This window comes from Corylus avellana, chromosome ca2 (assembly GCF_901000735.1).
Source record: "Corylus avellana chromosome ca2, CavTom2PMs-1.0".
Lineage (NCBI taxonomy): Eukaryota > Viridiplantae > Streptophyta > Magnoliopsida > Fagales > Betulaceae > Corylus > Corylus avellana.
Genome location: NC_081542.1, coordinates 27,566,906 through 27,594,734, shown reverse-complemented (window position 1 = coordinate 27,594,734; position 27,829 = coordinate 27,566,906). Strand labels below are relative to the sequence as shown.

Sequence of the window (27,829 nt, the reverse complement as noted above, 5' to 3'; positions counted from 1 at the left end):
CAAAGACAATACAAGGAAAATAAAACAAACAGGAACAGGCACACGCAGCGTGGATGCCGATTGTGCACTCGCCGGAAACCAACACCGGAAGGGAACGATGGAAGCTCGACACGGTGGGGACGCGGAAAAAGCCCAAAACAGTGGACGGAGGTGGCGAAACCGATCGCCAGCTGGCCGGAAAACCATCGCAGCAGGGGACGTTGAAGCTCATCGCTGGAGGGGCACGAGGAAAGACCCAGTATCGAATGGTAGGCAGCAGAGCGGGCGGAAGAGATCGGCGGCGAACACAAAACAAAACAGAGAGCCCCGCTAAGGACAAAAGCGGAACAAAGAGGAAGGGGCGGCAGAGAAAAGATAGGGAGGAGGCAACTTGGGCCAGAAATATCAAGTAAATTACTGGTACCCAGTGCAAGGGCAAGCAAGGGGGAGGAGGGAGGCAACAAACGGCCATCCCTCCTCCCCTCACCATGGGGGAGGGGGCTTACCTGAGGCTACGGCGCTAGAGAGAAAGTTATTTTTTGTCTTATTTAATCTCTCTTATATATTAATTATTATTATTTTCATTACTTAGCAAGGGATTTCACTATTTTAAAATGTCTAAAATTCCCGTAAAAGTTAAAAACGATACTATAAGAAATAAAAAATAATGAGGTCAAATTAGCATTAGAAAGAGCACCATATGTCACATATTACATATTATCGTATTGACTATCGAGTATTAAAATTAAAAAGAAATAAATATGAGGCAGCGCCCAGGGTTCTCTCTCTCAACCGTGGGACTTTCTTGCTTCACAAATTCGAACCTCGCGTTCCCTCTCATTCCCATCAACGATCACTGGCAGCCAATCCCAACCGCTCCACCGTTCAATTCCTGGTTTTCGATTTCCACTCCGACTTGTCTTCCTCTGGTAATTACAGTGTGTAAGAATACATTGAAGCAAATTACAGAACTATGAGACATGGGTTTTTGTTTTGAAGCGTTGGTTTGATCATAATCATGTTATTTTTGGATGGGTATCTCGTAATTTATGTTGGGTCATAGGCTGTTGTGGTTTTCTTGGCCATATTTGTTCTGAGTTATATGTTATAAGGGTGATATTTGTCTTGGTTATACGTGCTGTATGTTTTTGGTTCAGTTGGTTAACAGGAAAAATTAATTCTCAGAAAATCATGTTTTGTGGATTTGGATTTATTATTATTTGGGTTGCTTTTGCTGGAAAGGTGAGAATGAGAAATTTGTGGTCTTTTAATGATTTCAATACGTTTTTTCGAGAATACAACTAGAAGAATGGAGATAGAACGATGATGTTGGCGCTTTCACATAAAGGATGACTGATTTAAGAGAGTTAGGATTTTTAACATGTTAAATTAGATGCTCTCTAGTTGATTTCTACTACGCTCATAGCAATATGGCATCCAATGTAACATAGCATACCTACTAGTCGAAACAAAGCTCGTCTATTTCATTATTATTATTATTTTTTATGTTTGAGCAATAGATTTCCACTCACTTCTTATGGTGTTGGGTCTTTGTTTATTAGTAATTTTAAATCTACTATTTGCAATTACATGTAAATCTTGATTTTTTTTATTTTTTATTTTTTTTATTAAAAAAAAAAAAAAAAAATTCTTTTCTCATGTCTTAGGAAATAATATACATGCTCATCTATCCCAGTCCAAGACTGATGCAGCTTGTTTGAATTTATTTGGGGATCAAATCCTGACCACTAAATCTGTCTCTCTCCCCATGTCAGGTCACCCAAAGGGGGCTTTATGTTATGAGTGTTTTGAAATCTCTAATCATTTTACCAGTAACTTTACTCAGTAAGTGGTTAAAAGTTGATAAAATTATTCAACAAAGGTTTTATAGGTCACTCATTCCTTTTTTTTTTTTTAAAAAAAAAACAAAATTTCTTTTTTACTTCAAATTTATGAAGGACTAGAGATTAAGCCACTGCGGGATGGTGTTAGGGCTAGAAAGCATGCTTGTTGTTATTTGTTTCCTTTTATAGGTGATTTTAAATCAGTAATATAGGACTTCTGATCTAACTTGAAATCACCTGCGTTAAGCCATCTGTTTTGCTTAGGAAAAAGGAGGTAGGATCATGTTTAAATTTAGTTTAATTACATTTAGCATACAATCTTTTTGACCATTTTTTTAGCATACCTGTTATCAATTTGGCAGATTTTTTGGTTGCATAATCATGAAATGGATTGTCATACTTTTGGATCTGAAATTTTTATGAAAAAGGTATATGCTCAAATCTGTTTCTCTAAATTTGAGTAGTCTGGCTACTAGGCTATATTTTTGGACTAGACATGTGTGTATTTCCTTTTCTTATTATTTTTTTTTTCATTTATTGACAGATGAACTTGAACTTCACCTCATTCTGTCATTACAGTGATGGACCTTGAAGGCAGAAAGTTTGGAAGGGGTAAGAAGCTTAATAAGCTGCTTATCTGATTTTTTGCTGTACTTGTGTAGTTAAAGTCCTATAGATATTAGATATATGACATATGGTAATTTTCTTTTTTGGAAATAGATACTGTATTTTCCTTCTAAACTTTAGAAATAGGACAAATGTGAAAGGGTTGTGGAGTTACTTTATTTTAACATGGGAGTTTTGTCAAGTTGCTCATCGCAATAGAGCAACAATGGGAAGAAACTGTCTTTGCCATTCTTACTAGTGGAGATTCTGTTGATTCTTTGTATCATTTTAGTGGTTATCTTTCCTCTTTTCTTAATTATGTCTGGACAGAATGTCTTGATCATACCCACTACGGTTATTTAGTCTAAATCTTAGATATATGGAAAACTAATTCTCTCTTTGCTTTGAGAACAAGGGTTAAAGTTGATTGTTTATGTTCCCGTTTTGAGAGAGCTATAGATCCACATTCTATTATGTGGAGGCTGTTTCAACAGTTATGTAATGGTTTCTTTGTTTTGATATGCATAACATAAAATATAGAAGGCTTATCAGGCTTATCATGATATGCATAATCCAAAATATGGTATTTTTTACATACTGGATGGCCAATAATTTGGTTGCCTTTGGGCCCTATTCATGCATGTCCACATGTGTTGCCTTTTAAGTGCCTTCTCAACATGCAAAAGAATCATGAACCACCAAATGTTTATTATAACCAACAAATTTCTAAAGGCTTTTGTTCAGATAATTTCTCTATTTGCATGAGAAAAATATGATCAATCATATGCGATTAAGCCAATATTTAGACAACTTGTAACCGTTCCTTAATAGGCTTCTAAATAATTCTAGTTTAGGAATAAAAATTCCTACTACAACCTCAAAGAATGTTGCATCAATCATTGCTATTGGTCGGCTGCCATAGGAAAGATCCTCACCATGGATAACCCAAGGAAACATGTCTTAGTGGTTGATTAGTGTTTTATATGTAAGAGAAGTGGGGAGTCTGTGGATCATCTTATACTTCATTATGAGATTGTTAAGCCCTTTTGCAATGCTATTTCCAGTTATGGTGGGTTAACTTAGGTTATGGCCTTTTCGCTTGTTGGAGAGGGTTGTGTAGCAGTTTGAGTGTAGCAGTGTGGAAGATGATTCTGTTATGCCTAATATGGTGTCTTTGAAGGAAAATAAATGATAGGAGTTTTGAAGACCGCGAGAGAACGGTGGTTGAGCTAAAGTCTTTCTTCTTTAATACTCTTTACCACTGGACAACTTCTTTAGACTATCTTAATTTTCCTAATTTTCATTATTTTCTTAATCTTCTTAATCTCTTTGGCTAGGTGTATCTCTTGTGTACTTCATATGTATTTGAGTTGTGTCTTAGCGCCTTTTTAATGATATTTCGATTACTTATCAAAAAAAGAAATCATTTCAAAATTAGAGAATCCTTTGAAGTATAATCAATTGAAAAATTCGTGTGATATGAACTTAAGAGATAAACTAGTTAGAAAAGTGAAAAGCATAAACCATATTATCCTATCCTCTGCAATACTAATTGAAAACACAGAGTAACCAATATGGGAGAAAGAGAAAGGAGGGAAGATGGGGAATTGGGGGTTTACCTTAGAGGTCAGTGGGCCTTAATGTTTTTACTTTTGAGTTGGTTGTTATTGACCTGTTGCAAGCATGATTGTTAACCTTGTGTTGGCCTGGTCAGTTGAATTGATGAACTGGTGATCCAGTGTATATGGTAAAAAGGGGTTTATTGGTATTTCTTTTTTCAAATATAATGTTTAGATTGGCCAATTTAGGGTTTTTTATATAGGGCCTCGTGCAATATCTCATAGGGTTAAGTCCTCCACAACATTGACTTTCATGTTATGATGAATCTACGGTTTTTCTAGCAGTCCAATGTGCTTTCTTGTCTTTGGATTATCATTTATGAGTTGTCTTTTTACCTTGTCATATCTTCTATTTTTTATTTCAGTTGGGATCCAGTCTTATGTAGTTCCATATCAGTGGAAGATTTTTAGTTGCCATGCAAGGCTACCAGTTTTTAAATGTGGTAAATTTTAATCAAACATATCAGAATGGGATTCTGAGTATTTGAGTGTTAGGTTGTCCAGTTTCTTACCTCTTTACGAAGTTTTGCTTTTTGTAGTCTGCCAGTAATGCCTCCCATCATTTGGTTGCCTCCTTCCAGTTATTCTCTCTCTTTAGTTCTCTGCAGGCTCTATTTTAACCTCTCTGCAATATCGCTCTATTTTGCTGTTTTCATCTTCACATCAAAGCAGTCCCTAGAATGCTATCCTGCTCATGTTTGTCATTGTGATAGCTATCTACTTTTATGCCACATTCTTTCCTTTTGCTCGACACCCTAAACTTCAAATTTTTCTAGGCTATGCTGCATCACTTGCCCAGTAAGCTGGTAATACCCAGGATAAATAAAAATAAAATTAAATTCGAAAAAATAAAAGACAAGAAAAATAAAATAAGTTGAAAAATTTAAGGAGAAATAAGTTTTTTAAGCAATTCGAAAAATTTAAAGAAAAATAAAAAATAAATGTCAGTAGATTGAGATTTGGGGCTTGATCGTTGTAGGCTGCCATATGAACAACATGAAGTGTTTGAGCCTGCCACGTGAGCTTGCCATGTGTCACATTTCAACATGCCAAGTCAGCACTACCATGAAGGCAAAACCGCACATGGCACCACGTCAGCAAAATGTGTCCAAGGCCGTGTCAAATTAGATGCCATGCTAGCAAAACCGCTTACGGTGCCATGTCAGCAAAACATGTACAGTGCCATGTCATACCACGTGTCAGTCAGATGTTATTTCAGCATGCCACACCAGCAAAACCGTGTCAAGTGCCACGGTAGCATGCCATGTCATCAAATCATGTATGATGCCATGTCATGCCACATGTCACTCGAAACCTGAGTTAGCTTGCCACGTGTCACTAGTTGGTTTTGCCACATCATATAACTCGGTTGACTGAGTGTATTGCAGTCGACTGAGTTAATATTCACTGCCAGATCATCATAGTTGTATGACAGTCGTATGAGAGTTTGCTAATATCATTTCTTAATCAAAAAAGTCTCATTTTTAGTCATTCAGTAAAAAAGGATTTTCTTGCATTAACAAAAGAGGGAAAATCTTAAATTGCTCATGTACACATACAACATGGTTACTTGCATTTACATATTGAACCCTAGACTCCCAGTTCCAATTGTAAATTTTTTTTTAAAAATTACAATAATAGGGGACAGAGACTCAGGAGAGCCAGATAACTTGGACTACTATCATTAGAGGCTGAGGAAGACACATGTTTTGTTTGTTAACGTTTTTTCATTTTCCCTTTTTTTTTTTTTTTTTTTTTCAAAACTACTTTCATCTTTATGTCAAATTTTAATACATTTTCAAACAAAAAACAAAAAATATCCTCTAAAAAACATTAACAAACGGAACCATAGTATTTTGAAAACCCAAACGTAGCTTCACAGAGAACTGGTTAGGGTTGGGTTGTGATGGTATTGTTTGCTTATATATATATAGTTTTAGAATGTAAATATGAAAATATAGTTTTAAGAACCGTGAATAATGTAATAGTAGAATGTAAGTATAACAGAGTTGTACAGTTATGTGAATAAATAAATAAGAGGTCTTTAGTTAGTGTTCTGATATTATTCTTACAGTTACAGTTCAACTAATTTTCACTGTTGTTTTTAAAGTCTGCTCATAGTAGTAGTGCCTCATGGTATTCATGGATGTGGGAAAAAAAAAAAAAAAAAAAAGGTGAAAAGTTGGGGCGTTGCAAAGCCAGTATGGCTCTTATGATGTCTGGACAAGTAATTAAATTGGCCAGAAACGGTCACAATGCAGTCCAACCATGGGTTTTAGCTAAAACTGGTAGGAAAGCTGATTTGGATTAAACCAATAACAATTTAGACAGAAAGGTTGGTGTTAGGAGGTGCTGAAAAGTGGTTTGAATGCAGTCCTAGCTAGCCATTAGGCTTTCTTTGTTCTCACTACAACTTACATGATTTTGATTATTTTTGGTTATTTTAGCATTAGACTACTTTTAACATGATGGTATGACCTACTGACCCATGGCTGTTCCAATGACTTGGTGACGCACCATCTGCTGGTTGATGTTTTCTCTGGAGTAGCTATGTTGAATAGTTTTTCAAAACTTTTCTATCTTTATCATTTTGCCTTTTCTTCTTATTTTACTCCTTTGTAACTGTCTTGTCGAGGAGTCTAATTCTAGGTAATTGATATACTTGAGAAACAATGGAAGGCTGTGTCTCTCAGTGAGATACAAAACAATGCCCTTGCCTTTATATATTGGTGTACATTATCTATTTGTTTATTTATTTTTATTTCTCAGAATCCTTCAAGTTTTCTGAGTCACTGTTCATTAGAGCTTCACGCTGGAAAGAGTGTCTCGTGAGGTTTAAACACAGTGATATAGCAATTTGAGCTTCACTTAACCCTTCTGATCGTGAAATGATCACTTGGAACTTGGAAGCCTTGAGAAGTCAACAACTCAAACATATTAGAATTTTTTTGTGAATGTGTCCTTGTCTTTTGATTATTAATTGATGGTTTATTATGATTCCAGTTTTCATTCTTTATGCTTAGTCTTTGATGATATATTTTCCTTCTATACACGAGGAAAATAAAATGGTCAACTATTGTGGGGAATGGGGATTTTTTCATTCTGTAATGGTAGCCTGCATAAATGACTGAGTCAGCCAGTTACTTATCAGAAAAACAGAAAAAAGGGAAAGAAATCAAGAAAAGGCTTAAAGAATGCAATGGTTTGGAGGGCAGCCACTGTGGTCCTAGTGGAGTGACCTTAATGGCTAAAGACAAGCCTTTCTTGCAGCCCTAGTTAACTTTTTTCTAAATGGTCATAGGAGTTCATGAAAATTTGTTTTCTTGATGGTTTTGTAAGGGACTAGCTATTAGGAATCATGCTACTGGAGGAGTTTTGTATTTTCTTTATTCCCCCTTCCAATTTTCCTTCCCTTTATAAAGTTCAGTTTTCATTTAGATTTCATATAACCAAGGGCCCTTTCTTAATAATCAGGGCCTAGGGAACTTGGTGGTGCTGTTGATCTCATAAATCAGTTCAAGCTTTGGCCTCATCATGAATTCTTTTGCAAGAAGTCACTTCCTTTGTCAATATCGCAGACTCACTATCTAAACAATGTGGTGGGAGACACGGAAATCAGGAAAGGAGAGGGGATGGAATTGGATCAGCTCTTTCTGAATATTCCATATAGTAGACAGAGAAATACACATATACATGCTTTTGATTTGGATGTGCTCAGCGAGGCCTTTCAGATGAGAGAGACAACTCCTGTCTACCTGCCTGCTGTAAGACCAATTCTACATTTGTAACTGTATTCTATAATCCAACCTTGTCTTTCTCTTACCTAAAATTTTGGTTTTCCTCTGTGATTGCCTTGAGCTGGATGATTACATTAACTTTCTGACTTGAGCCATTCTTGTGTGAATTCAGTGACATAATTGTGTAATTTTGTATGGTGTGAACAGGCTGAGAAGGGGATCTCTACTGCAGTGGTGAAGTCAAATAGTGACTCCAGAGACAAGGAGAGGAAACATAAAAAGCATAAAAACAGAGACAAGAAGAAGGACAAGGATCATAGGAAGCACAAACACCGCCACAAAGATGGAAGTGATGATAAGGACAAGAATAGAAATAAGCGTCATGATTCGAAACAGCAGGACAAGGTTTCCATATCATCTCTTTTCTTGTCATATCATGAATGCATTGACTTCAATCAATCTTCCTACTCTTTTTGGATGAAACATTTTCTCTTAGGTGATAAAGTATGGGATCATATTACATTATGAGCCACTGTTTTTTGTGTGTATGTGTTGGTGGGGGGGGGGTTCATATCCTCATTAAATTAAATCTAGTGTCTTCCTGTTGAGAGGCCAACTCCTACAGTCTGGTTCGGTTCTTACATTCCCCACTTTTAAAGAAGCACCAACTTTTGAATGCAATCTATAATTTATTTTCTATTGATCGTTCTATTGTGCACATGTAATAATTAATTAATAAAGAGGTAGCCAGGGGATTGTTACAAAAATAAAAAATAAGAAGCCTATTCCGCAATTAATTTTAAGCCGAAAAATGCAGCCTTAAGCTTAAACCTTGAATGGTAGCATAGTTTTATGCATTGGATCTAGGATTTTTCTTGAGTTGGGGCAATGAACAACTCCCCTTTTTTTTTTTTATTTATTTATTTAGGTTATCTCAGTAAAACTATTGGATTTACATGTGCTGCATCTATTAAAATGTTTTAAGCATTTTAAGAAACCTAGATAATAGATTTATAAACCTTAACCGAGTTGATAATTCTACTTTGGAAGTGTAAACTATACCTTCATATTGCTTATCGATTTATAATTGCCAAGCATTCAATGTGATAAGCAATACAAAGGTATACTGTTCATATATAATTCAGTAGCCTTTGAGCCTAATGGCACTTCCACCCCCTATAAGTACTGTGGTGGTTAAGGTTGTGCGTTCAAATTGCATCTGGTGCATGAGTTAAAGAGCAACCAATATATATATGTGTGTGTAAAACAGATTAAAACTAAATTGTCCTTCATTTTCTAGGGTGAAAATACACAAAACTAATGAAATCATAAGAAAAAAGGTATGCAGCCCCCAAATGGATAGCACTGATAAGCAAAGCTTATTCTCTACAGTTTCTGCAGAAACAACGCAAAGAAAATGATCATTCAGCCACAAACAATCAAGTTTTGGTACCAAGCGAAAAAAAAAAAAGAACAATTAAAAGGGAAGAGCTTCTGGTCAGTTGGCATATCTCCAACTAGCTTGTGGAGTTGGCGTAAGCTGTTAAAATTGTGTGATAAGGCTAGACATTATATAAAATTTGAGGTTGGCAATGGAAAGGATATTTTCTTATGGTTGGATTGGTGGCATCCCACAGGTGTCGTCATTGAAAAGTGTGGATATCGTGTGATTTATGATGCTTGTAGCCATATTGATGCTAAACTTTGGAGTGTGTTACACAATGGAGTGTGGCTGTGGCGGCCTGCCAGATCTGAAGAACTGGTGGGAATTCAAATGAGATTGCCTGAATTCTGTTAGGAACAGAGGATTGGCCAGTTTGGTTGCTTTCCAAAAATGGGAGATATGCTAGTCATGAAAATTGGAATGCAATTAGAGTGAATAGCCCTATTGTTGACTGGTGGAAGGTAATTTGGTTCCTGCTAGCAATACCCAAGCATCCCTTCATTATGTGGTTGGCAATTAAGAATCGTCTGAGAAAGGGTGATCGATTAATCAAATGAGGCTATAAAGGGGTCGTTGTTTGTTTGTTTTGTAGGAGTGAAATGGAATCTAGAGAACATATGTTTTTCAAATGTGGCTTTAGAGCCAGAATTTGGAAAGAATGTATGGCTAGGTGTACTGTTGCTCTTCCTTGGACAGAATGGGAGGATGTTCTCCACTGTGCTGTGCAGGAGTGGAGGAATGAGGCCTTGAAAGCCAATATTTGTCGATTGGTGCTTTGTGCATCATTATACAATATTGGTGTGCTCATGATGAATGAAAGTATGGAACCGGCCCAAAACAGAAGAGCAAATTATGCAAACGGTTTTTGGGAAATCAGAACCAGGATTTGGGGGAAGGGGAGTTTTAAAAGATGTTATGAGAATTTTGAACTCTGCTGGATCTGGAGTATCAATGAAGAGTTATTGGTATAGGAATTGTTGCTAGTTTTTTTTTTTTTTTTTAGTTAGCTGTTTCTGCATATTTTTGGTTTTTGCAGTAATTGTTTTGCTGGTTGCTTTCTGTGTACTTGTTTTGGTGTCTTCTGCAGTATGTGTGTTTCAGTTTTTACTGAAGTGATGTAATCGTGTGGTTTTGGTAATGAAGTATTCATTCATCAAAAAAAAAAAAATCTTGTCTCGCAAAACACAAATCTTTGTTTCCATTTTGTATGCACACACATATAGACACCAACTCTTGGTGCAAAGATTGAGAAGTGATGTTTATTATATAAAGATTCATGGTTGAGAAAATCTGAGATGAATTTTGGTGATATAGAATTCTTATAGAAAAGTCTTTTAGAGGAGAGTGGTGGCTGATTTTATTTTACTGATGCGAAAAATAAACAGCAAAACAAAGAGCAGTTTTTTCTTTACTTCTCTTTTAAACTCACTTTAATTTATTAAATAAACTCGCTCTCTCTTAAAATCTTCTTGATTTCCGCCTAACCCTTTTACAATCTTTCCCTAATATTTTAAAACAATCTTAGATTTTCTTTCTCAAAGTAATTGTTGGGGAAATTTGAAAATTTTCTGAAGACTTTAAAAATTTTTAAATTTAATCCCATTAAAATTTCATTAATTTATTAATTTTTTTTGTTTTTGTTTTTTTCTTTTTTGTTTTGCATGATAAGTCTTGGACATATAGGTTCTTCTCGATCCCCACCTCATCCCTTTTACCATAATTTTCTAATATTTTAATTTGACCCCTGATTTTGTTTCTTAAAATATTTAGAATGTTAAATTGATCCAAGAACTTCATCAGTTTTGATTGGTTGTGGTTGTGCCCAGTCTGCCATTGTAAGTTGCAAGTCCTTTCATGTGAGATAAGAGTTCTCATGCAGTGTATATCTTAGTATATAATAACTTACAATAGGTTTCTACCTGTAAATTGTTATCCTTTACATGATTATCTAGACTTCGTGTAAATCCTATATATATTAATGAAAGCCACATTAAGTGGTACTTGAGCATTATCAACTTTAGCCTATTGTTTTAGCAATCTTTTATGGTATCAAAGCAAAAATTAGACTAACTTCTTTTTGCCTCCATGGAAATTCCAGCCAATTCAACCGACTCCTCCACACACAATGTCATCTCTACCACCATGCCTCCCACGCTTCCCATCCCAACGTGATTCCAACCATTTCATCTCCTACCAATATTCCACCTCCTACCAATCCACCCCCTATTTTTACCATACCAAACATGAACCATACCCTTTATATCAAACTCAACAAGGATAATTACACATCCTGGAAAACCCAAATCTTGGCAAACCTCAATGGCCAAGACGCTTATCACTGTCCTTCAACGGGTTCCACAACAAGTTATTCCAAATCCCAACACTGAACCTGGAGAATTCGCAACAATTGTCAATCCCAAATTCCTGCTATGGACTCAAAAGGATCAAATGATCAAAATGCTGAGGATCATTTGATCCTTTTGAGTCCATAGCAGGAATTCAAGATTGACAATTGTTGCGGATTGTACAGGTTCAGTTCTGGGATTTGGAATAACTTGTTGTGGAACCCGTGATGGTCCATCAACGAAGTGATAGGCGTCTTGGCCCTTGAGGTAAGCCAAGATTTGGGTTTTCCGGGATGTGTAATTATCCTTGTTGAGCTTGATATAAAGGGTATGGTTCATGTTTGGTATGGTAAAAATAGAGGGTGGATTGGTAGGAGGTGGAATATTAGTAGGTGATGAAATGGTTGGAATCACGTTGGGAGTGATGGGAGGCGTGGTGGCAGAGATGACATTGGGTGTGAAGGAGTCGGTTGAATTGGCTGGAATTTCCATGGAGGCAAAAAGACATTAGTCTAAGTTTTGCTCTGATACCATAAAAGATTGCTAAAACAATGGGCTAAAGTTGATAGTGCTCAAGTACCACTTAACGTGGCTTTCGTTAATATATATAGGATTTACAAGAAGTCTAGATAATCATGTATAGAAGAACAACAATTTACAGGTAGAAACCTATTGTAAGTTATATACTAGGATATACATTGCATGAGAACTCTTATCTCTTATTTAAGTGTTTGTTCTCATCTTGTATTGTAGAGTCCTTACTGACAGAAACTGAGAAACACTTTGTGGAAGAATTTTCTTCATTAATTTGAATAATACACAAAACGTTAGCTATATACATCAACCCTAGCAGCAGAAAAGGAAAACTAATTAGGTTATTTCAGATCCCATGATTTATGGGATATTCTAACATAATAGGACACTAAGCAAATCAGCCTAATTCTAGAAATATAGGCTGTTACAAAATTTCCTAAAATAGCTAACTATACACGTATAGAATACAAGTCATTAAACACGTTTTCTCACACTTACCACACCTCTTCTCTTGATCACTCTTATCTTGAAGAGTTTGAATTACCGATAGGTTAGGTGGTTTTAACACTTTCGTGAACTTCCTGAATTAGTCTAACTTGAAGAGTGCCCAAACTACAACCTGAAGTTAAATTTTAAATCCTTTCTTTTGGCATCTTGAATGGCCTAATATAGCTCTTTTAATTTGTTGATTCAGAAGAGGAAGCATGAAGGAAATGGAGATCTTTCTGATACACGCAAACATCAAAAAGTCCAGGTAATGAAGGGGACTTTGGGATAATCCAGTTTGGCAGGAATGTTCCCTGGTGCTCATTCTTTTTTCAATCTTTGTGCTTTGCATTTTACTTGCAATTTTGGTAGTCTGATGACAGTTCCTTTCACATCAGAACACTACAATAACTGTAACGGGAAAGTTAAAGTTGAGTGGCTGAAAACATCTCGCTTGGCTTGGTTGGATGTTACTCTATGTTCTCAACAACCTTCAGGTACGACTTACACACTTAAAATCTAGAACAATAATCAAGAAAACTACCAATTGACCAAAGTATATATAAACCAAAATTCTCATCCATGTACTTCAGCTTTTATCCTTTAGAAGTTTGTAATTCTTCTTGATATTGACTGATGTGAAATCTAATGCAAGAGCAGTAAAAATATAATTTTTTTTTTTTTTTTTTTTGTCTTTATTTGAAATGAATTACATACTTGTTTTAGAGTACTAGAAACAGACTCCATAAATCTCATTCATTTCCCTAAATGCAGGGAAAGCTCTTAAAAAGCCCACTACAACAAACTCTATTAGTGTTCCCTAAACCAAGAGAACCAAAAGTGTTACCCGAGATTTAGGGTAGCACTTTTGCTTCCCTTACCATTATCTTATTTAAAAAGAGGTTCTCTATTTCCTCTCTTTTTCTCCTAACATTTATTTGGAAGAATATTTAAATGGTATAGGGAAAAGATAAGGGAAGTTATTGTTATGGTTTCCTAAATTTAAAGAAAATTGAAGGGAAGTTGCTGCTAGTGCTCTAACTTGTTTTGTCTCAGCATTCAACTAGCGAGAGGGCATGTGTAGCTTCTGTAAACAACTACACTACCTGAGACAAAATTCTCTTTGTTTAAGTAACTTCCATCTTACTCAGGATGCCATAATGCAACCACAATGTTTCATCTGTCTCTTCCTGATATGCATACTGCAATAAGGCAGTGGTTTATCAGTTTTTCTTTTTGACTCATATTGCCCTCTTTAAATATGTACAAAAATTTTACCACTTGATTCCATCTTGTTGGTGCCCCAACACTGTTGTTGGTTAGGAATGGATGAGCAGAAAAGCTATATGAATTTTAGGATTAGTTTGAAAAGCCTTTATTCATCAAAAACATCTCCATGCTCTTTGACTGCAATTTTCTTCTCTTGATGCAGACAAGCGGCAGATCATGCTGAGGGAGCAATTGAAACTGAGAGAGATTATTGTTTGATGCAGTCTTGTTAGCATTTCTTTTTGCAATTTTCAATGGATGAACCTAACACTGTACGAGATTACAATTCATGCGCCGCAGCTTATGAGCAATAGCCTGGCTTAACCTTGAAAATTGCAAAGATTTGGATGTTGGAAGTTTTTGGATAAATGAGTCTATTTGAAATTGATGATTTAAAAAAAAAAAAACCGTGTCATTTTGGGTCACAACCTTAATAAGTTTTCGTCGTTAAAGATTATTTTGTCGTCGTTTAAATTTAAATGTCAATAAAAATAAAGTAAATTTACATTGTTTATTGCTTAAACGATGATAAAAGACATAATTTGATGGTCATTTTATGTAAACGACAAAATTCTCGTCATTTAGTCATGAAACGACAAGAACAAAAAGATGTTCCAGTCGTTTACATAGAAACGACAAAAATGAGGTATACAAAACATACGTTCCTATTATCAAACACCAAGCCGCTCTCTCTAGATCTCTCTCTTTTCGAAACAGCCTAGCCACATGATGCCATTGCCCATCTTGAACTCAACAACCACCTACTATTTTTATGAACCTGCCAACTATCTACCATTTTTATGAAATATTTGTACGATGTTTGATGTCTGCATTGTTTGTATTAGAATATCTCATTTTTATGGGGTTGGTTGGCATATATACCAATGAGTCAGACCAATTATTCTGTCGTTTCTTCGAATCTTGTTTCACCAAACTTCTGTAAAATAATTAATAGAAGTACAAAATTACTCTTAAATTAAAAATTAAGATTTTTTTTAAGAATAAAAAAAATAATAAAACAAGAGATGAAACATTGAAAGAACTAGTACCAGCCGTGTGTTACCAGACCAACAACCAAGGTTTCGGCAACCCATGAGCAAAGGCCAGCAACCCAAAAATTGGTCGTGGGTAAGGAATATTTTGAAAAGGAAAATGCTAGGTGTTTTTTTAGTGTTTTTTTTTTTTTGTGTTCTCCTGACTGTGATGTGACTTTTAAAATTATCGTTGAATTTGAGATTATCATTATTAACTTTTAATTTATTGGTGATTTTAAAAGCCACATCACAGTTGGATGGACACTATGAAAGCATTAGAAGAACACCTAGCATTTCTCTTTTGAAAAATAGGAATATTTAGAGAATTTTTTTTTTTTTTTAAAAGCTCATTCTTTCGGTTTTTTTTTTTTTTTTTTTTTCAAAAATAGGAATATTTTGAGAATTTCCTAATAGAGGGGGTGGCATTGTAAAATTTTTAAACTTAGCTACCCGATATTGAATTTTTTTCTTTTAACTATAAAAGTACGATTGCAAAAGCACTGCAACATCTTAAAAGTAATCTTAAAAGTAAGTGAAGTTCCCTTTCAAATAAAACTAATTTTTTATAACATAAAGACTAAAAAAAAAAAAAAAATCTATAACATATATATAAAGATGTAAATGAGCTGAGCTTAGGCGAGTTGTGCCTGCCCAAGCTCGGCTCATTTAAGATTTTTACGAGCTCGAGTTCATGTTGAGTTTTAAAATTTGAGCTCGGCTTGGCTCACCAAGAAAAATTCTTTGTGCGAGCTCGGACTCGCCTACTAGGCAAGCCAAATACTCGAAACTCGGCTCGCTTAGCTAATGCAAACTTTATTATTATTATTATTTTAAAAAAAATCTTTTAACTTAAACAGATCATCTTCCCGGATGAGACAAATTGAATTTAATAATATTTGTAAAAGCTTTTTACCTCCCAACTAACAAGTTGAGGGCAACATTGTAATTAATATATAAGAGAGGCTTGCATTGCATCCTTTTTATATAGGGGTAAAAATGTGGTTACGATTAATAGTTATTGGCTAAAACTTAAAATCGCTAACTGTAATCGCCTAACCAGGGCTGGCTCATGTTTTCTGGGGACTTAGGTGAAACTTTTAAATGGGGCCTTTTTTTTTTTTTTTTTTAATATTTATATATTAATTAAATAATATTTATTTTAATATTATTATTATATTTAAAGTTATCATTTTTATTAATCCTTACAAAAATAAACACAACAATAAATAAATCATTTTTTTTTTTAAATGAATCAATCCAAGAACCGCACCAAATCACTGTTAACCACATGTTCCAAAACTGAAGCACACAAAAGCAAACTAACTAAAAAAAAAAAAAACCCACCATACAAAATTATCAATATATATATACTATGGCAGTAACTTCCTCACTTGATTCTTTGATACACATCTGTTTCAAACAAAACCCACTAAAAGAATTGACAAAAACTCACGCAAAACCCACAAGAAAAATCAAGCACAAAAATAAACATTACAATATATATATACTTTTTTTTAAAAAAAATTTTGTTTATGAATCCTTACCTTATTGATACATATGTTTCTCTCTCTCGCCTAGCCTCTCTCTCTCTCTCTCTCTCTTTCTCTCTCTCTTCATCTCTCTTTATCACGTTCTGTTTTGAGTGAAAGTAAGGAAAGAGAAAAAAGAAGATAAGATGGGAGGCGGTTGTCAGTGGAGAAGAAAAGAAAGAAAGAAAAAGAAATGAAAGAAAGTGGGTGGTTAGGTAGGGTTAAAATGATCTTTCAATATCAAATAATTTCTGATGCATAGGTAGATAGGCTCTTTATAAGTATAAGGATATTTGCTTTTCTGGGTTAATTGGTTTTATTTTACCATGGGCTTATTATATTGGGGCCTTATTAAATTGAGGCATTTTTTAAATTATTTACTTATCATGATTAGAGGCCTTAAGTTTTTATGAAAAAAAATTTTAGGCCTAATTAAAAAGGAAAATGGGCCTTAAATTACAAAAAAAAAAAATTATTAATTTTTTTTTTTGGGCCTTATTAATCCGGGGGCCCTAGGCGAGCGCCTCACTCGCCTAGTGGTCTAGTCGGCCTTGGACCTAAGTGGTTAAAAAAATGGGAAAACTTCACTGAAGGCTCCCAAACTTCTATCTATTTTGAAATGCCTCTCATAAACTTCAAAATCTCTTAATTTAGTCTCCGAAACTTTCAATTGCTCTCAATTTAGACCACTTCGTCAGATTTAATCGTTAACTTTTAATGGTAAACCCTAAAAAGACTGAAATACACCTACTTTTCTTCTCTCTCTCTTTTTTTTTTTTGCTGTTGGTCTGCCGTGACCCACGGTGGGTCTCCAGCACTCCATCGCGGTCTCCTCGCCGCCGACTCCAACAGCCACTGGTTCACCGGCCAGACCTCATGGCCAGTTCTATTGGTCTTCTCGGGCCGCTGGACTACAGGTCCCGCCGAATATATATATATATATATTTATTTATTTATTTATTTTTAATTTGAAAAGGGTAAATGTGGAAATTTTAAAACATCGTATAACGCTATTGTCTCACTTCCTCTAAATTGAGTATAAATTGAAAGTTCGCTATGAAACTAAATTTAAATTTTGAAGTTTATGGTACTTTTAAACGGTGGAAGTTCGAGCTCTAATGAAGTTTCCTATAAAAAATTATAAAGTAATATATATATATTTTTTTTTGAAAAAAAAATCAAAACCGCGTCGTTTTTATGGTAATATGATAATACCGTACTACATATGACATCATCTCTAAATTTTTATATGTATTTAAACACAAAAACGATGTTGTTTCATATATATATATATATATATATATAGATATATAGATATATAAGGGTGGTTAGTGGTGAATGGTTAACGATTTTTTCAAAACCTAAAATTGCTAACCTGTCTATGTGGTTAGCGATTTTTCTTAACCACCTTCAAAAGCGGGTAGTGAGCGGTTAATAACCACCCGCTTTTTAACCCCTATTTTTATATATTACTTGGGTGAAGAATTCTTTTTGCTTTCCCCATGTGGGACAACCGGACAAGCTAATTATTCTTGTGATGGTTGTGTGTTTGCTATTATTGGTGTGAGACACTTGTAAGTTGTAAGCAAACAAATACGAAGGAAAATAAAAAAGAGTTTACTCTAAAAAATAGCAAAAAAAAAAAAGTTTAATATACATGGTTAATATATGAAATTGACTTTGATAAAAAAATAAAAGTTAATTATATATACATGGTTAATTATCTAACTTTTATTTATATTAACCAATTAACTCTCTATATATATCTATACCACTTAACTAGTTAGTTAACTAAGTTTAATACACACAATACACTTGTTAATGATAAATAATTATACAACTACATTCTTAGTGTTTTAACTATAAGATATTTAGCATTTATGCTATATATATATATATATATATATATATATATATACGAGTCGCACTAATAAGCGAGTCGAGTTCTTATACGAGTATACTCACGAACTTTAAACAAGTGAGCTAGATTTTATACGAGTATATATCGTTTAATAATCGAGTATAATTTCATGTTCACGAACGACTCATTTAATAACCAAGTTGCACGAACCGAGCTTTATTAAGCTGAACCCACCTAAATGAGCTCAAAGATAACTTTGTTCGTTTACAGCCCCATGTATAAGGGCTCCACATATGAGTAAAGTCAGTAGTTTGCAGTTCCCAAAAGGTAGCTCAATCGGCTAGGACCACGCCTAATGAAGCGGGAATCACTAGTTCGAATCTCCCTCCCCCGTCATGTGTGGACGTATCCCAAAAAAAAAAAAAAAAAGGTTAGTAGTTTGCATCTCAGCACAAATTCACACATTTATTCATAATTAAAGAAAAATGCTAGATTTACACTTATTTTTATACGTGTCTGTAAGTGATTGGAAGATAACATGATTTCAAACTTTCAATCACCTACAAACACATATATTAGAAAGTTGTAAAAAAGCTAGAAGTTGACACGGGAGGGATTGTTACTCGACCACACAATAAAACCTACGAAACAAAACAACCCACTGACTACTCCTAGTGCAATAAAGACGCAGGAGCTGTCATTTCTTTCTCAGATGTTGTCCTGCAGCAGCACTAGTTACCACAGGCTTCAATGAATATTGAAGATGAAGAATTATAATCCCAACCTATGGGTGGAAGATGATAGTACAAATTAATTTGCATGGATGATATTAATCATGAGCAGAAGATACTTTGTTTAGGTCACTTTCTCTTTTATATACGTCTCTTTCTAACTTTGTTAGTTGGCTTTTAAGGGCCGGCGGGAGCTGCCTTAGGCAGATTAGGCGACTGTGTAAGGATTAAAAGTGTGTTTGGTATCGTGATTAGATAAAAAATGTGATTTGAAAACAAATCATAGAAAATGAATTGTTTGGAGTTATGTTTTTAAAAAAATTGTGATTTGAAAAAGCAGAAAATATGTGTTTTCAAATCACACATAAGGAGATGCTTTTATGAAAACCCAGAATTTGAAAGGCTAAACTGTAATTTTTAAAGGCTAAATTGCAATTTCGCCAAACGCTTAATTAATTGCGCTTTTAAAAATCACGTTTTAAAATTATTATTTTAAAATCGCATTTTTTGAAATCGCAATTAATAAATATTAATGAAGATTTATTCCATAAAATAATATTTAAGGCTCTAATTACCGCCAATATCTAGCATTATTGGCAACCATCTTTGGTGGAAGAAATTTTTGTAGCTCATACCCTTATTGGCAACTCAATATATAGCTCATAACCTTCCTTGTATATATGAAAAATCTAAAAAAAATAACAAAAACTTATTTTTTGCTTTTTTATACATTATTTTAAGATAAATATTTATCTTTTTCTCCAATTTTTATTTTTCATTAGAGATTATATTGAAATTTTGTAAAAAATGTGAGAGTTAGTAAAAAAATTTGTACTTTGTTAAAAAATAATATTTTAATATTATAAAGAAGATAAATAAAGATTGTAAAGTGTATTTAGATATGATGAGCCGGCCCTAGCAGTTGATTTGATTGAAGGGAAGGTGGAGAACCACTTTGGTTCGTTGATCTTAAGTAGTACGACATGTCACGAAAGGAGCCTGTACCTGTCTTTTCTGTTCACCATCTTAGCTCAATGCCACACAAATATTGGACAGTACCAGCCATCCGAAGCCACCGACACATGCAATCAAACCAGCACATGCCACGTGCCAGTCCTTTCTCCATTCTCATCAAGAAGTACTATGCACAGTACTTTGCTGCGGGGTATGTCGCAATAATTATTCTTATTTTCCATTTTAGGAAAGGGGTAATGGTGGTGCCTTTTTAGTGTTTTTTTTTTTTTTTTTTTTTTTTTTTTTTTATGGCCTTCTAATGCTATGTAGAAATTATTTTATAAAAAATAAAAAAAAAGTTGCTCTTATTTTTCTTATTTTATTTTTATAAAATAATTTTCATTTTGAACAAAGAAGATATAAGAAGAATACCAGAAGAGCACTTAGCATTTTTCGAAAGAAAATATCTAGCATCACTGGCCACCATCTTTGGTGGTCGTCCGTTGTCACCGGCCACGTTTGGTGTTGTCTTTGAAAGCTCTCCGTGGTCCCCGGCCACCATCCACCGTTGTCACTAGTCGCCCATGGGAGACAGCGAATAGAAATGGTTTTCTATTTTTGCCTATATCAGGAAAAAAAAGAAAAAAAAAAAGATTTTTTCTTATACTAAGTAATAGTATTTTAAGAAATTTGGTTGAAATCTAATTACATTCAAGTTAAAAATTGGCCATTTTTGATTTGTCACCAAGTGAATGATTAGAAAATTGTCATTTTATTCTAATTTTTTATGGACATAAATTTCCTTCAAATCAGTCTGAAAAAAATATCCTCCAACCCATTTAAAATAGTGTCAAGTGTCTATAAACATTTAAAACATACATAAATAACTCAGCCAAATCCTAGCCAAGCAACACTTAATTACATAAATAACCCAAAATCAAGAACAACAACGTAGAGCTCCTACACTACAAGGTACAAATAACCCCTCGGCCATCACAAAGAAATTCAAACCCCAACCCATCAACTAATATGTTTATAAATTTTGAACCCATTTATTTGGGCACTTACAAGTTCTAAAATTATATAACTAATTTTTGAGAAACTGCATTAAGACCAAATTGTACTCATGTTCCCCTCCCACATGATCATGATTAAAACCGAATTATTGTGAGAATCAAGTATCGAGCGAAAAATTACCATTTTTTTTCCTCCAAGCAAGGCATTAGAGATTCACATTCGGCTCAACGAATATTTAACTAAAATTTAGTTAAAAAACATTTTTTTTTTGAAAGTATCTATATCCGGCTCAACATTTTAGTTATTCACTTTCATTTTTTCATTTAATATATATATATATATATATATATATATATATATATATATATATATATTAAATAAATTGGGATGCTGGCACGAGGAACGAGGGTAATGTTGTAAAGAACATAATTAGTTTTTTTATTTTATTTTTTTTTTGTGTGTGTATTTCTAACATTTTCAAGTCTTATTAAAAGGCCATTAAGTACAATATTTGTACTATAAACTTAGCTTCCAATAGTGCAATTTAACATAGGAAGAGGTTCATATCTTTCTGCCTTACAAGAAATGACAATGAATAAAGACAACTTTGATTTTGGGAAAGGACCACCTTATAACTTGGGGGGCTTGGCTATAAGGTAGTTCTGCCCATAGTTAATAGGACATTGCGTGGAAGCATGATCAAAAGTTAACTATTAAATAAAAATACAGGTTGAACTTGTGTCATGTTCTTAATTCAAACTATAATTAATAAATTGGAGCTCTAAAATTATTAAATACAAGTACAGGTTGCAAAAGTGACATACTTTCTTATTATTTCTTAGAACTCCTTGTTTGACATGTAATCACACGGTAGTTTAAGTTTAATCCATAATTTGAGTTTTAAGGTACATCACACATTTTCATACAAATTGCATACATTAAAAAGATTCATGTGATTAAAATAAATTGGGAGACTTGCAAGAGGAACAAGGGAAACGTTGTAAAGAACATATTTAGCCTTTTTTTTTTTTTTTTTGTATCTCTAACTTTATAAGTCTTATTAAAAGGTCATTAATTACAATATTTGAGAGGTATATATCTCTCTACTTAACAAGAAATGACAATGAATAAAGGCAACTTAGGTTTCGGGTGAAGACCACCTTATAGCTTGGAGGGCTTGGCTATAGGGTAGTTCCGCCCATAGTTAAAAGAACATTGCGTGGTAGCATGATCAAAAGATAATTATTAAATAAAAATACAGATTGAACTTGTGCCATGTTTTTAATTCAAACCATAATTAATAAATTTGAGCTCCATAATTATTAAATACAAACACAAGTTGCATAAGTGACATACTTTCTTATTATTTCTTAGAACTGCTTGTCCGAACTATCATCACATGGTTGTTTACGTTTAATCCATAATTCGAGTGTTAAAGTACTTCACTCCATTTTATACAAATTGCATATGCTAAAAAGATTCATGTGATTAAAATAAATAGGGAGGGTTGCAAGAGGACATGGGACATGTTATAAAGAACATAATAATTTTTTTTTTGTAATTCTAATATTATTTAAGTCTTATTAAAAGGTCATTAAATACAATATTAGTGCTATAAACTTAGCTTCCAATCGTGCAATTTATCAAAGGAAGAAGTCCATATCTCTGTACTTAACAAGAAATGACAATAAATAAAGGAGACTTTGGTGTTGGGCAAGGACCACCTTATAGCTGGGGGCTTGGCAATAGGGTAGTTCCGCCCCTAGTTAATGGCACATTGCATGGTAGCATTATCAAAAGATAATTATTAAATAAAAATAAAGGTTGCACTTGTGCCATGTTTTTAATTCAAACTATAATTAATAAATTTGAGTTGCGTAACTTTAATAAATTTGAGCTCTATAATTATTAAATACAAATACAGGTTGCACAAGTGACATACTTTATTATTATTTCTTAGAACTCCTTGTCCGACATTTCAGCACACAGTGGTTTAAGTTTAATCCACAATTTGAGTTTTAAGGTACTTCTCTCCTTTTCATACAAATTGCATATGCTAGAAAGATTTATCTGAGTAAAATAAATTGGGAGCTAGGCTTGCAATAGGAAGGAGGGACGCGTTATAAAGAACAAAATAATTTTTTTTCTTTTGTATTTTTAACATTTTTCAAGTCTTATTAAAAAACCATTAATTACAATATTGGTGCTATAAACTTAGCTTCCAATAGTGCAATTTAACATAGGAAGAGGTCTATATCTCTCTACCTAACAAGATATGACAACAAATAAAAGCAACTTTGATTTTGGACAAGGACTACCTTATAGCTTGGGGGCTTGGCTATAGGGTAGTTCCGCCTTTGAGCTGCGTAATATTAATAAATTTGAGCTCTATAATTTAAATGCAAATACAAGTCGCACAAGTGACATACTTTATTATTATTTCTTAGAACTCCTTGTCCGACATTTAATCACATGGCGGCTTAAGTTTAATCTATAATTTGAGTTTTAAGGTACTTCACTCCTTTTCATACAAATTGCATACGTTAAAAAGATTCATGTGATTAAAATAAATTGGGAGGCTTGCACGAGGAACGAGGGATGCATTGTAAAGAACATAATATATATATTGCATGTTTAACATTTTTCAAGTCTTATTAAAAGTTCATTAATTACAATGTTGGAGAGGTCCACATCTCTCTGTTTAGGGCCCGTTTGGGAGTGCGATTTCAATAAGTGCTATTTCAATAAGTGCGATTTTAAAAATTGCGTTTTTAAAATCGCTACTTTTTAAAATCACACATGCGTTTGGTAAAACATACTAAAAAGTACATTTTTTATCAATTGAGTGTTTGGATAACATTAGCATATAATTGCGGTTTCATGACCAAATTATAAATAAGGATGAACAAGACAGAGAGGATGAAGAAAAAAAGAAAGAGAAAATAAGGGTTTTAATATATTTTAGGTGGGTATTCTTGGTATTTTTTTCATTCCCGTTCTAAAAAAGGTAACTATTGCGCCAAATATCTTTTTAATAGAAATCGTGATTTTGTTTTAAATTCGCATTTTTTCAAATAAGCACCCTCTAATCAGCTTATGAAAATCGTATATTTTTTTGCGATTTTAAAATTTGTGTTTTTAAAATTGCAATCCCAAACACCCTAAAGTTGCGATTTGGTTTAAAATCGCAGATTAGTTTTTTAAAAACGCACTCCCAAACGCACCCTTAACAAGAAATGACAATGAAAAAAGGTAACTTTGGTTTTGGGCTAGGACCACCTTATAGCTTGGGGGGTTTGGCTATAGGGTAGTTCCGCCCCTAATTAGAGATTCACATTCGGCTCAACGAATGTTTAACTAAAATTTAGTTAAAAAACATATTTATTTTTAAAGTATCTATATCCGGCTCAACATTTTAGTTATTCACTTTCATTTTTTCATTTAAAATATATATATATATATATATATATATATATATTTATCTACTTGCCCTATTCCCAAAATTAAGAAAAGAGAGAACACAAATATATAACGAAGAATATATTACCTTAAGAATTTGTTGAGCTACCATGCTCGTCAAATTTGCTGAATACCATGGTAGCTTCAGCAAATCTTTAACGATTTTATTAAGCGAGATATAAAATATTTTTTTACTACAAAACTAGACAAAATAGTTAGTTTTTAGCTATCTTGTTGAGCCGGTGAGTGCTCTAAAGCCTCTATATAATCTCTTCATTCGCTTCATTTTATCTCAACAACCAGCTGAACCTTTCTTTACCAAAAATGGCTAGCCTCAATTTTGGCAATGAACGCAACCACACTTCTACCTTTAACAACAATCCACTAGACCCTGAGGAGTTCAGGCGGCAAGGCCACATGTTGATAGACTTCATTGCTGATTATTATCTGAATGTTGAGAAATACCCTGTTCAAAGCCAAGTGGAACCAGGATATCTCCGGCAACGCTTGCCAGAATCCGCTCCATGTAATCCAGAGCCCATCGAAACCATTCTGAAGGACGTGCAGGAGCATATAGTTCCTGGTATAACACATTGGCAAAGCCCTAACTTCTTCGCCTACTTTCCAAGCAGTGGTAGCACAGCAGGGTTTCTAGGCGAGATTCTTAGTGCCGGATTTAATGTGGTCGGATTCAACTGGATTGCTTCTCCGGCCGCCACTGAGCTTGAGACAATAGTCGTGGATTGGCTTGGAGAGATGCTCAGGCTGCCCAAATCCTTCCTTTTCTCTGGCAATGGCGGGGGTGTGCTACAAGGGACCACTTGTGAAGCCATTTTGTGCACACTCGTCGCTGCCAGGGATCAAATGCTAAGCAAAATCGGGAGAGACAACTTGAGAAGGTTGGTGGTTTATGGGTCCGACCAAACGCATAGTGCACTCCAAAAGGCAGCAAGAATAGCCGGAATCCACCCGAAAAATTTCAGAGCTGTCAAGACAACAAAGTCGACATCATTTGCACTGTCACCAGACTCACTGAAATCCGAAATTTGCAAAGACATAGAAGAAGGTTTAGTCCCGTTGTTTCTATGTGCCACTGTGGGGACTACTTCAACAACTGCCGTTGATCCACTGGGCGCGTTATGCCACGTGGCAAAAGATTATGGCATGTGGGTGCACGTCGATGCTGCTTATGCCGGAAGTGCGTGCATTTGCCCTGAGTTCCGGCATTTCATGGACGGCGTTGAGGGTGCGAACTCATTTAGTCTCAATGCTCATAAATGGTTCTTAACCACTTTAGATTGCTGCTGCCTTTGGGTGAAAGATCCGAGTGCCTTGATAAAATCACTCTCGACGAACCCCGAGTTTTTGAGGAATAAAGCCACCGAGTCAAGGCAAGTGGTGGATTACAAAGACTGGCAGATAACCCTAAGCCGGAAGTTTCGAGCCTTGAAGCTGTGGTTTGTGCTTAGAAGCTATGGCGTGGCTAACCTTAAGAACTTCTTGAGAAGCCATGTTGAAATGGCCAAGCTTTTTGAAGGGCTTGTAGCAATGGACAAGAGGTTTGAAATTGTGGTGCCTAGAAATTTTGCTATGGTTTGTTTTAGGGTTTTGCAAAAAGCAATGGGTATGCGTCAGCTAAAGCAAGCACACCAAAACGGTCACGTTGAAAATGGTCATAAGGTTGTAGAAGAAGAAGAAGGAAGCTCAAATGAGGTGAACCAGAAGTTATTGGAGTCCATTAACATGTCAGGCCGCGTTTTCATGACCCATGCCGTGGTTGGAAAGGTCTACGCCATACGGTTCGCCGTCGGCGCCTCTCTGGTAGAGGAACGGCACGTGATCATGGCTTGGAAAGTGGTGCAGGAGCATGCAACAGCCATACTAAGCACCAACTGACATTTGAGAGATCATCCTCATCCTCCAAGTTGTTTGTTATCTTTAATTCCGATTCTTAGAATATTTTATATTGTTCTAGTTTATTATGTTGCCTTATAATATGTTTTAAGGTTTAGTTTAAGGTTTTTTGCTTATCACTCTTAGCCTCTCTATATATAAAGGCCTATGTAATAATCATAATATTATCAATATAGAAGAGATGTAGTCCTATATATTTCCGCTCTCTCTCACATTCTTCCTTTAATTACAATATATTCACCAATATATTTAACACCGATTGTTATGTTTTGTTTTATTTCCTAGTTTTACAATCTTGTCGAAGAGATAGGTATGCTTCTATAAAATGATCGATGTTGTTGGACTCATTATTCTGTTAGTTTTTTTGGGTTAATTCATTACTTATTCCTTTTAAAAAAAAAAAAAAAAAAAATTCCAACAATATTGTGGTAACAATTCTACTCCCTCATGATCTTGAATTTGAGAAAGATAAATGCTATATACACCTATAACTCTTTTACAATTATTTAACATATGTTTGTATGATTGGATCTACGTTAGTTACTAAAAAATGTTTAACACCCTCTAATCATATTTTAACACGTATTAACAAGTTATAAAAAATTTCTAAAATAATTGTACACCTAGCATTTTTGTTTAAGAATAAAAGTTCGAATTTGGGCTGTGATCCAAACTATGTACTAAGTATTCTCATTTCTCATATAGAAGATAAACAAGGTTCCAAACGAGACTGAATGTTTCCGTTTTTTATTTTTTTTCCCTTTCTCTAAAAGTAAGGGCAAGGACAGTGGCAGAGTGATAATTTTTATCTTGGAGTGCGTGCCACAATTAAAATAATATAATTTCTAAAAATAAAGTTCGAATATCATACGAAAGAAAAAGAAAAAAGAAAAAAAGTTAACTAGATTCTTTTAGGCTGTGTTTGGGAAGGGGCTTGAGAAATGGAGTGAGTTGGTATAGATTTGATTGATGTGAAAAAAAAAAAGTAAAAATGTTTTGTATGAAAAAGTAAAAAAATTTATTTTGTAGTGAATTTTTTATTTGAATAATAATAAAAAGTGATTGATATGATATAAAAAGCAAGAATGTTTGAATTAATTTTGAAAAGAAGATTTTTTTTGAGACTTTGGGTCCTTGGGTCCATGGGTCCAGCCCTTCCCCAAACACAGCCTTATATACCAACGATTCAGACCAATTCCAACAACCTATGTACGCCCCATATCAATTATTAAATCTCACTTTGTTGAGATTTGAGTTCAACTTCTGTCGTTTAAAGTCGTACTGTGTGACATCAGCTCTTACCTAACGGTCTCTTAGTATTGGAGGGGAAATATGGCTCTGTTTGCCCAGCACCGTGTAATCAGGAATTCAGTCAAAAAAAAAAAATATACACACATTTCAAAAATAATACTTATTTTATTCACTTGCCAACGAACCGATAATTACAACTGAATTTTTTTTTTTTTT

The 27,829-nt window shown here is 34.3% G+C and overlaps 2 protein-coding genes across 2 annotated transcripts; both read left to right on the top strand.

Moving 5' to 3' along the window:
• The first annotated feature begins 745 nt into the window (after positions 1-745).
• Positions 746-14,247, top strand: LOC132171962 (mediator of RNA polymerase II transcription subunit 19a-like). The gene is made up of 7 exons (XM_059583382.1): positions 746-908; positions 2,368-2,435; positions 7,523-7,812; positions 7,993-8,190; positions 12,803-12,862; positions 12,993-13,091; positions 14,027-14,247. Exons 2-6 carry the CDS (start codon positions 2,405-2,407, stop codon positions 13,035-13,037), a joined length of 624 nt encoding a protein of 207 aa, XP_059439365.1. The 5' UTR covers positions 746-908; positions 2,368-2,404; the 3' UTR covers positions 13,038-13,091; positions 14,027-14,247.
• Positions 14,248-24,764: 10,517 nt separating this feature from the next.
• On the top strand, positions 24,765-26,543 carry LOC132171402 (tyrosine decarboxylase 1-like). Its single transcript, XM_059582709.1, has one exon. It carries the CDS (start codon positions 24,773-24,775, stop codon positions 26,342-26,344), a length of 1,572 nt encoding a protein of 523 aa, XP_059438692.1. The 5' UTR covers positions 24,765-24,772; the 3' UTR covers positions 26,345-26,543.
• The last annotated feature ends 1,286 nt before the right edge of the window (positions 26,544-27,829 follow it).